This window comes from Episyrphus balteatus, chromosome 3 (assembly GCF_945859705.1).
Source record: "Episyrphus balteatus chromosome 3, idEpiBalt1.1, whole genome shotgun sequence".
NCBI classification, from domain to species: Eukaryota; Metazoa; Arthropoda; class Insecta; order Diptera; family Syrphidae; genus Episyrphus; species Episyrphus balteatus.
In genome coordinates this window covers 36,255,514-36,266,502 of record NC_079136.1, presented here as the reverse complement: position 1 = coordinate 36,266,502, position 10,989 = coordinate 36,255,514, and the positions used below count along the sequence as shown (strand labels likewise).

The 10,989-nt window shown below is 31.2% G+C and overlaps 1 protein-coding gene and 1 long non-coding RNA gene across 3 annotated transcripts; one reads left to right on the top strand and one right to left on the bottom strand.

Moving 5' to 3' along the window:
- The first annotated feature begins 2,031 nt into the window (after nt 1-2,031).
- On the top strand, nt 2,032-9,674 carry LOC129914557 (uncharacterized). Of its 2 annotated transcripts, XM_055993872.1 has the most exons (6): nt 2,032-2,603; nt 3,092-3,106; nt 8,400-8,611; nt 8,757-8,876; nt 8,930-9,043; nt 9,103-9,674. In XM_055993872.1, the coding sequence occupies exons 1-6, from the start codon at nt 2,598-2,600 to the stop codon at nt 9,509-9,511; spliced, it is 876 nt and encodes a 291-aa protein (XP_055849847.1). In that variant the 5' UTR covers nt 2,032-2,597; the 3' UTR covers nt 9,512-9,674. The 2 variants fall into 2 exon arrangements, with proteins under 2 accessions (XP_055849847.1, XP_055849848.1); XM_055993873.1 differs by lacking the exons at nt 2,032-2,603; nt 3,092-3,106 and adding an exon at nt 3,235-3,252.
- On the bottom strand, nt 2,540-5,020 carry LOC129914565 (uncharacterized). The gene is made up of 2 exons (XR_008772196.1): nt 4,880-5,020; nt 2,540-4,806 (listed from the first exon to the last, which is right to left on the bottom strand). It is a non-coding gene; the product is annotated as an uncharacterized LOC129914565 (long non-coding RNA).
- Nucleotides 9,675-10,989: the final 1,315 nt, after the last annotated feature.

Sequence of the window (10,989 nt, the reverse complement as noted above, 5' to 3'; positions counted from 1 at the left end):
GGCCAAGTTTGTATTTTTTTTTTATTTTTTAGGTGTTTAACTTTAAACTTGCTTGCCGATTTGTTTTATTTAATTTTTTTTTTAATTTTGTTAGTTTTAAAACTTAATTTTTGTTTTAAACGGGTAAAACGATTTAAAGCTTTTATATGGAAAATTAATTAGTTTTTATAAAATTTATTAATTAATTTTATTTTCTCTATTTCAAAATATATATTAACATTAACTCAGTTCTTTTCTACAAATGAAAAATGAGTATCTACTGAGTTGTACAAAAAACATTGCAGTAAAAGTTTTGCATAAGTTTTCCGGTACCCAAAGACTAAACATTTTTTAAACTGGTGCATTTTGACTTCATTTTGAAACCTTAGAACTTGGTTTCAAAATATCTATTTTGTTTCAAGTAAACTACTTAAAACTTGTATTTTAGATGAAAATATCAAAGTAAGAAAACTTCTCAAGATGTATATAGTTCCTTAAATCTCTCATTTGTTGAGGGTTTTGCTGTTTGTTACATAGATTGTTTCGAACTACGGCATACGTTCGTTAACGTTTTGACTATTGCTTTCTCTATTTAATCAGAAAAAATGATGAGACATAAAGCGTCAATACGTTAACGTACGTATGCCGTAGTTCAACCCCAGTTTTTATTATTATATATTTGGAATTCTACGATTTCTCTTTTTTGTTCTAAAATTCACCCACGAATCATATTTGTTTTTAAATAGTTATTAAAAAGTGCTCCTGAAGAAGATTAACAATTAAAAATTGGTTCACACGTTAAAAAAATATGATTATTTTTCATTTTTAAGGTATTGAGACCAAAACATCCGAAAATGAAAAGTTCGAAATTTAAAATATTTCCATGCCTGTTTTATTCTCGATTCTCATAACAAATATAACTTTAATCTCAAATCTTATCACCAGTTGTTTATGAAGCCCTATGTCCCTCTAGGGATAAATCACGGACTTAAAAGGTTTGAGGACTGAGTAAGTAAGCAAATTTCATAACCGCAGGTGCCAGCATTTAAAGAATTCTAAAATAAAGGATGTTGCCTCTTAAACACCCATTTGATCTGAATATAGGTAAGTACATATATAAAATCTAGCAATTTATCAATTTTGATATCATATTATAAATCGGTTGTATAGGTACCTACTTCTATGAATCCTCCAGTTGTTCTGGGTCATAGAAAAGAAACTTTAGCTAATATAATCTTCATCTTCTTGTATGCTTTTTAATAATGTTTTCAACAAAACATTATTCGGCAACTCTCAAATTTTTTTCCTATCACACAGATTGTATCTTTTACTTTAACATTTTCCTGCACCCGCATCCTTTTCATCTGTGTTCATTCCATATGCCTTGGAATAGTCATCAATTTTCCCATAGCAACATTTCTCCAACTTCCACGAAAACCATTATCGTCTTCTCTGCCATGCACAAGCAACTTCCCCTGCGCCTAATGATGATGATAATGGCCTCGCATTTAGGTACATTATTTTCGTTTGCTTTCCTCCATGCATAACAACATGAGCAGCCAACAAAAAAATAAACCCATCAGTGTTCCATCCGCTAGCACAATATTAAATCCCACAGAGAGCAAGTTACAAAAAAGAAAATTACAAAAAAAAAAAGTTGATGATGATTGCGATTGGGACTGTGAATGTGAAGGAACGAAAGCCATTATGGTTAAATTACTCTACATCTCCCCAAACTCCCCCATAATATGTTACCTGCTGCTATACACAGGCATAGCAGGCAAAAAGCTGAAAAGAGACAACAACACCTGCTATACATTGATGAAGATAATGACCGCAAGGTTTTTCTTCCATAATAATTCCGTTGGTTCGAAGAGGAACATCATTATTTGAAGGAACTGCGTATGCTCATTGCCATTAAATTAATTACATCATTTATTTTCAGAGAAGCACAACCAACACACTTTCTTGTCGTTCGATATTGTTATCCATCTCTCTTTCTCTCTCACACTCTCTCTCTTTGAACTCCATCCAACAAAACCTATTGGAGAGTTCATTGCAGTTTCGAACTTCATGTAAAGAAGTGGCTTTTATGTTTATATCTCGCGTTAGAATTCAATAAAATACAATTTTATTTATTAAAATTTAATCAAGACAATACTTGTGAAATTCTAAAAAAATCATATTTTGCAAAACACTGTCAAGCTCTGCAATTGCCTTGAGAGCCAAAGTGACAGCGACGCCGCCATCATCACTATCGCGCTATACTGTGTGTGTGGTGGAAGTGGATCTCAGATCTCAGCACTATACAACAATCCAATCCAATTGACAAATGGAGTTCTGTTCTGTGCTTTTTACTCTTGCATGTCGTCAGTTTGTTGGAGATGAATTTTAATGATCATTGAAATTCAATAATTACAATCATTAGTGCACTTAATTAGTTTGATATCGTAATTGTGTGTATGCTAGTGAAGGTATTGTTTTTTTTTTCCTGCTGCTGATACTCAATCTTTTGGTCTGTGTGGTGCATTTGTCGTGACTTCTGTCAAAATTTTTATCACACAAAAAAGACTTGGAAGTCATCGACGAACGAAAATCACCCTGGCTGTTGATTGGTCATGGATGTAAGTTTTGTTGGGTCGTCATCAGCGACGACGACGTTTCTCGTTTATATGAGATGAAGAGAAAAAAAGAAGAAGAATAATGATGATGATGATGAGGATGGCCATTATTTTCAAAGTTTGATTGAGAATCCATTAGGTTACTCAATTTGTGTGCCTGTGCCGTGTTGTGTTGATTGCGACGACGACGAGATGGACAGACACATCTCTTTTATCGTATTGACATTTCTAGTTCGCCCAGAGTACGGTGGTGTACTACCTGCTAAAACTCATCAACCCAAACATAAATTATGATGCGAATTTTGTTTTTTTTTTTAATAACTCTCATCATCATCATCATTAAAGAGAGCAACTAAATTACTTTCATTTAATCTTGTTTTTTTTTCTTTTTGTTTATTTTTCTTTATTTCATTGTTTTTGCATCGTTGTGCTGCTTGGTGCTGCTCTTCCATTTGCAATAACGACACTGAACTTCATACAACAAACACAAGGGCCGCGTAAACGGGGTTAGTATTCAATTTTGATTAATATTTTTTTCTTTATTATTTGTTTATAAATATAAATTGCAAGAAAAAAAAAGTGGGAGTGGTGCGTGATAATCTTTTTAATTCCCAATGCATACCTACAAGATAAAATTTAAAAAAATACCCAGGTACAAAAGTGAATGAAAACATTAATCTTTGGTGTTTTATTATAAAGTTGATAATGAAACTAAATTATTTAAACAAAAATTCGTGAAAAAAAGATAATTGCTTTTGGAGGTAGAAAGAAAGATTTTTTTTCCATGGTCCATCATTTTGTTTTGTCGAACTCTATACTTTATCTTGCTGTCTCTGTTTTATTTGTGTTGTGTGTATCTACACAAGTTTATATGCCGATGTATACCAGGTTCATCTTTTTTTGGAAGAGCAAAAAAAAAAAAAATAAACAAAAATCGTGAAATGCCGATTAAAGTTCCATTAATGTCAGGTAAATTGCATATTCAAGTAAAGCAATTTTATTTCGATGGGAATTTAGATGAAAATAAATTTTGGTAACTATTCGATGGACTTGAAGTGGATAAACGAAATAATATAAGTTTATAAGAACAAATGAAAATTTAAACAAAAAGTGCAACAAATATCTTTTAAATGATTTAAGTTCAGCGAGATTCTACTGATAGCACATAATGCAAAACCCAGTTTCTCACAATTTCTTTGAAACAAAGAAAACTGAGTTCCTGAGATGGTTAAAAAGAAATTTATTTTATATATAGACAAAACAGGTGCAGTTATACATACTTACCTTTCTGCTATGGCCAAAATTACTACCCCATTTTGTATGATATGCATTTTTATTATAATTTACTATGGAACTTTTTGAATGCAATTTATCACCTGAATCTTTTTTAACAGATTATATAAAAACAAAGGTTTTTTTAGTAATTTTATAATAATCTTCACTTTTTTGTTCCGGGTTTGCTGTTAAAAATACAAAAACAAATATCTTTAAATATTCAATCTAACAAAAATTGGGTTCTTCTACTTACCTTGCAAAAGTATTGTTTGTAATTTGAACCAAATAAACTTCCAGGTTGATTGCAGTACAAAAATAACTAATTGATTCGTTACTTTGAAATAAGAAAAAACACTTTTAAAATAGTTCTTCTTAAACTTTGTAACCTATTTTTATACAATCTTAGCGAACATTTAACATCCAAACTTTGCTGCCAATGCAAATCGTAACTACCAAGTGACATTCCGAACACATAACTAGCACAATCGGAAATAGCAGATTTCACTTATTTGATGTAACCGATTCATATAAAATAGATCTTTCATTCCTTATTCCAAAAATATGGTTTAACAAAGTTAAGAGCCATCTGTTCACAATATATACTCAGAATATAAGTTTTTTAATGCGCTTTCTGAAACCTTCTCAAAGTATGTAGTTCTGAAATAATGTTCTCACCAAGTAATAAATTCACAATCTCCCTAGCTGTATGTAAAAATTATAAATTCAAAAGCTAGAGGTTACCAAAAAGTAAATAGTAAGTTTAGGATTTATTATTATAGCAAATTGTAATTTCACTGTAGCATAAATGTCATATTACATCAATTGCTTCAAAAAAGAATTACCATTAAATCGTTTAAATAAAATTATTAAAAAAGCACATATATGACTCTTTACTTAAAGGGGCTTATATTCAATTCGTCAGATTTCAGCTCTTTAATGGGAAATGATAGAAAAGGTCTTGTAAGTGTCTTATTAAAGTCCAAATCCATATGTTTAATACTTACATAACCTTGCCTTGAACTATTTCCCATTTGTTTTAGTAGTAATTTGTTAACATTAACAGTAAGTGATTTTATAAACATTTAAAAGCAATAGCGAGAATTTTTTTTTTCAACATTTTTGACAAAAACAAAAAAAATATTTGGAAGACTTTTTGGATATGAATAAGATTTCTATCAGCAATTCACATCTCCAAGCATTGTGTTAAATTTTTTTTCTTCAGTACAACAGGAGTTTTATTTAATCTTTAAGAATATGATTTAACGTTATTTCCTTGTTTTTTTTTAATATTCACGAAATGCCAAAAAGAGACAACGAATCAATATTTGTTCTCATACTTTCCATTTTCAAGTCCCCGCTATTTAGAAATCAAACTGGAAGTTTAGGTAGGAAAAGCCTATATAAATTTGATCTTGATACATTGGATTGTTAAAACCGAGTAAAATTTAATACATCGATAACTTAATGCTGCTTTTGTACCTCCATTATTATTATTATATTACTATCCAAGATAAGATCCTTCATCAATAAACTAATTTAGAAATATAAGAAATAATATAAGAATATAAGAAAAACTAATTTAGAAATATTTTTGTGTGATTTATCTTGATTTTGTAGAATTATAGAAAATTAAAATGCAATTTGTTATAACGATAGTGCTCGCCTCACAGTCATAGTTAAATTAGGTATACACTTGCACATATTTACGCGGTGACGCTGCTGCGCACGTCCATTAGCGAGCTGGAAAAAAAGATTTGCAGGTCCCCAAAACAGCGCTGCGTCCGTCACTGCGCGTGTGGGACGATCTATCCTGCCCATAATCTAGTAAAGGCCCTGACTACAAAATTTACGATTTTGATTTTTTTTTTTGCATATTTGGAGTTAGGGCATTGTAGGTCTTCAAATATGTAAGTTAAAAAAGTCCAAATATTTTTTTCATTTTTATTTGCAGATTGCGATATTGGATTTAATATTTCCCTCTATAACTCAAAAGTATGAACAAAGTAGTTAGGCTCTTTATGAGATTATGGGCAGTATCGGTATTGACTTCTGTAGATTCAAAAAACATCGTTCGTAAAAAAAACGCATTTGTGCACCAGTACTAAGCAAAATGTTATAGTGGTTTCATTTCTAGTGCAATCAGTAAGTTCAAATATGAAACTTTGAAATAACTTCTTTGAGGATTATCTTCAAAATCAAAAGTAACAAGTATCACGAGCTTACTTTACTTTTAATGAAAATTTTTAAATTGAAAAAGAAAAGATTCCCATAAAAAAAGGCCGTTCGGCAAACCTTTTGGTTTGGAAGAACCCATACACACAGGTATTATGGCCGCAGAGATTACTGCATTTCTCCATTATGATAACTAAAAATCAATGTAAGAAGGGGTTTTTTAATACGCGCAGTGATGCTGCCCGTAAAATCAATTTGTATTGAAGGTTTTGAATGAACAATAACAATGTTTTTTACAGCAAGAGTTTAGGAAGCTATTCTGCAAACGTTGTGGTTTGTGGTATCGCTGCATTCAGATGCTTAAAAGTTGAATATTTACTAATGAAAATTAGTCAAATTGGAATTTATGTTCGTTTAAAACAAATTACAAATGGGAAAAAGTTAACTTTCGATGAGACAGTCATTTAAATTTCTATTTTGTGCGTATCGATTCCCTACCGTTAGTCAATACCTTTACTTTTATGACACAACTGTGAGATGTGAGTGCTGAGTTAAAATTAAAGAACAAAATATTTTAAAATAAATTGCGAATTACTTGACCACGAGAAACCATATTGATAGAATTTAGTGCGAGGAGTCGAGAATTATATAAAATTTTGTTTGCTTAATTGGAAATATCAGATAGTCTTTATACGAAGACTATGCAATTTTAGCATTATGTACCATTCGCATTTCCGTGGGCTTTAGTATCGATGATGCAAGACAGTATTTTTCTACAGAAAAATCCAACAAGAACCATATGAATCAGGATAAACAATTTAGCTGAGGGATTAAAATCGGTATTTAATAGTAGGTGCATCTTAATTTGCTTTGTGACACCAATAACAATATTTATTGAAAATCTAATTAGGACAAATTTTCGACACAAAAGCTTTTTTTATTCTTGTTTTGATTTTTCAAAAACAAAAATTCAAAAATCACGAGTTTTAAATTTGAAGTTTCATAAACAGGGATGGCTCTTGGCAGAAAAGTGCTTCCAAATTTCGAAAATTTTTATTTCCTTACTTAAGTTGAGTTCGCACTTTTTCTTTAAATGGGGATTTAAGGCTTGGCCACAACGGAGGGTATGCGGTAGCGGTACGGGTAGCGGTAACGATATTTGTATTAGGGCTTGGCCACACCGGAGGGTATGCGGTAGCGGTACGGGTAGCGGTTACGATATTTGTATGAAAAAAATTCAACATCTGAACGTTGATATGTCAGTTTGGAATTTTTTTCATACAAGTACCGTTACCTCTACCCGTACCGCTACCGCATACCCTCCGGTGTGGCCAAGCCTTTAAATAAATTACACATCTGAATGAAACGCATGCCTTTCCGGTGTGGTCATACATTTGGACATTAAAATCCGTCATATTTTTTTGTCAAGGAATTCGTCGTATGGTCGTATGTATCGGCTCACATAAAATCGGTGGAATTTCTTTGCCCGTGGATACACAGTGTTGTGCCCAATCACGTTCCAATTTACATTTTCTAGGAACAAACGTCAAAAAGACGAAAATCCTCAGCCATCTTGGCCTACAACCTGACTGGTATGGCACTTTGAGCTAAATTTAAGCCTAGTACGCAGCTGAAGCGAAAAGAAAATGTTTACGAAAAAATACCATTGGCAAAGTAAAAATAATAAAAGTAAAAATAAAAAAATTCATGAAAAAAACATTAGAAAATAAGTTTTAAAGGCTTAACTACATACACCACTTTTTGAAAAAGTACAAAAGTGAAAAGATTTTTTTTCTGGCTATCGCAATTGTTTTGTGATAAAGAGTATAGAAATTATATTTTAGACCAAAAAATAAGCTTTCTGCATCATTTGTTTTAATTTTTCATCCCGAAAAACTATACAAAAATGCGTTTGAAAATTTTCACTTTTGTACTTTTTCACTTTTTGAGCCAATGTAGTTAAGGCTTAAATCAAAAACAAAACAAATTTAATTTCGTTCAAGATTTCGTTAGCTAATTTTTGTATGGAAAATTTTGTTTCGCTTCAGCTGCGTACTAGGCTTTAGGGGAAAAATAGTTTCCTATACAATATGGCTCCATTTTAGTACAATTTAAATAAATTTTGTTAAAGCTTAATAAGTAGTTTAAGTTTAGGCCGTTATGTTAGATTAAAGGTTTAAATAATTACCATAATGGCTTATAATTATTTCGCACCACTAACTACATCACATAACAAAAATATATTAATAATTTTTTTCGAGATTTGCAATATAATTATGAACAAAAATTTGAATGTAAGCTGCGTAAAAATGATCATGATATTAACTTTTCAAATATATTTTTGCTCTACAGTACGAAAAATTTGGAAAGAAACGCCGTCAATGGGAAGACTCTGGAGTACATGAACTAATAAAACTTTGGAAGTGCTGTGCTTACGAACTAAGAACAATTAAACGCAATGGCCATCTCTATGTTGCTATGGCAAAGCAGTTATCTGCAATAGGAGTTCCAGTCACTGCATTAGAAGTTCATTTTAAAGTGAATAATTTAACGCAACGTTATAGGTGAGATTTTTTTTTAAACTGAACAATGACTGCTTTTAAAGCAGAAATAACAGTCAAGGTGGAAATAATGTCCACTTTTATTTTACTTTCCCTTCCAAATCATGATTGACTGTTAATTACAAATTAAATGAATATATTTTTACAGACAAGAATCAAAAACTTACGAAACTACGGGAATTGTGAGTACTTGGAAGTTTTACAGCTTAGTGGATGATGTATTCAAAAGTTTATCCGGCCACACATCTAACACACCCGGATTTAAAACGTCTGTATATCCTCTTTAATATTTAAAATCCTAATCACTAAATACAATTTTAGTGAAAAAAGAGTAATGACACCTGCAAGTAATGCAAGCAGCATATCCGATTCCTCAGTCTGGAAAAATTCAATGTCCGAGCCAGAGTTTAGTAATAACTCCGAACCTTTCTACAAGTACAAATTTTTCTCTCATCTCTTGTTAGCCTTTAATAATTTCATAATTTTTTTTTTAGAACCGAATATATGCAACCCCGTCATTATATGGAGCCCTCCTCGCATGGAAACTCCACAAATCCTTCTGAGGTACCGGCATTCATGAGCAATCCACGAATGAATGAAAGCAATATAAACCCAATGACACCAAGTGTCCCCAATGGGGGTGATGATGATTTTGTAGGTCGATTAAGTAAAATCAAAAAATCAGATGACTACGAGAAACTGGTGGATATTGTTAAAAATATTGTTGATAATTACAAAACTGGACAGCCAGACAAAGTTGATTCGTTTACAGATTTTTTGAAATCATACTTGCGAAAGTGGCCAGATCGAATGCAAGATGAGGCAATTAATCATATAACAAATTATATTATTGTCAAGAATATGGAGCATACAATAAGTAGCGCAGCTGCTAATAGACAATAAGATAAGACAAAACAAAAAAAAAGAAAAACAGTATAATAAAAAGTGTAATAATAGGTTTATAGAAAAGAAGAAAAACTAAAATGATGTTTATTGTGTAGGATGTAAGACATACATAAGAAATGTACTTAAACTTGAATATAAACTATATTTAATAGAATTAATCAAAAATTGTTTATAATTTAAGAGAAGAGCAAAAAAGTGCCGTGGAGAAAATTTACTGGCGTAAATTTTCAGAGGGCCCCCCCCCCCCCCCTCTTTTAAGCATAAAGCCTATTTTGAAGCTTAAGCGAAACGAATTTTTCCATAAGAAATTTCGTTAACGAAATCTTGGACGAAATTAAATTTGTTTTGTTTTTGCTTTCTTGTTCGTGTCATGTCAAAATCAACTTAATAAAAATACAAATAAGAAAAAATATTGGGAAACAAGTTTTAAAACAAAAAAAAATCATGTGTGCAATTCACACGTGGTAGAAGTGAAACCTTAAAAAATCATATTTCTTGCAAAGAAAATAAAAACCATTCAAACAAAAAAGAATTTTCTTTTTTAATATAATTTTAAATCATGAATTTTATCTTTTAATCTGAAATTATACACAACATTCCATTGTTTTAAGTATATCTAGTAATAATAATTTTAAAAGTATAAGCCTAGTTTGCTGATCGGGAAAAAACAAATTTTATCTCTACAATTTAAATCTCTACAAAACATTTAATCCTCTGCAAAATTTTGAAGTTGGAGAAATTACCTAGGGTAAACTGCCCAATCATTGGCACCTTAAGCGAATGTCGCACCAACTTTAGTTCGCTGTTTTTTCCGTATAGCATTAAACTATTATTAATACTTTTTTTGTAATTATCAATAGGGTAGAGTTGCCTATTTGCGGCCGTCTCCAGTTTCCGGCCACCTTTCGGGAAATCGTTATAACTAGAGATTTCGTAGGATGTATTCCAAAACTTTGCTCTTATGCTGTTCTCTTATATGTTAGAACAGCATACGAGTGAAAATTTGGAATAAACCCTTTTAAAATCACTAGTTATAATGATTTTTCGAAAGGTGGCCGGTAACTGGAGGCAGCCGCAAATAGGGAACTGTACCTTATCTCGTTTGCTAAGAATATGCCAAAAAAGGCGGGAAGAGTAAATTTTTAAACAAAAAATAAAAATAGTAGCTGTAAATAGTTTTTAAACTTAAGGTGCCATTCACATGGGGAGTGGCAACAATAGGGCAGTTTACCCTAAGTAATTTCTATCAATAGTTTTTTTTCTTCTTTCAAATTAAATTAATTTTTTTGTTTTGTTTTTTTTTTTTTATTTGATTCGAGTTGCATTTGCTTCGTCTTCACTTTCCAGGTATTTTATTAAATAGTCCACCTTAATTTTATTTGAATTTTTTTTAATTTTGTTTTATTTTTTTTCCTTGTCACAATTTTTGTCGGCAGAATAAAGCTTCGAACATTATTTGTCCACGCAAAATTAAG

Bases quoted from the DNA above. Each gene is read 5' to 3' on its own strand.
- LOC129914557 (XM_055993872.1), top strand. The intron at 8,612-8,756 runs GTGAGATTTTTT...ATATTTTTACAG, and splicing joins AATTTAACGCAACGTTATAG to ACAAGAATCAAAAACTTACG. The intron at 9,044-9,102 runs GTACAAATTTTT...TTTTTTTTTTAG, and splicing joins AACTCCGAACCTTTCTACAA to AACCGAATATATGCAACCCC.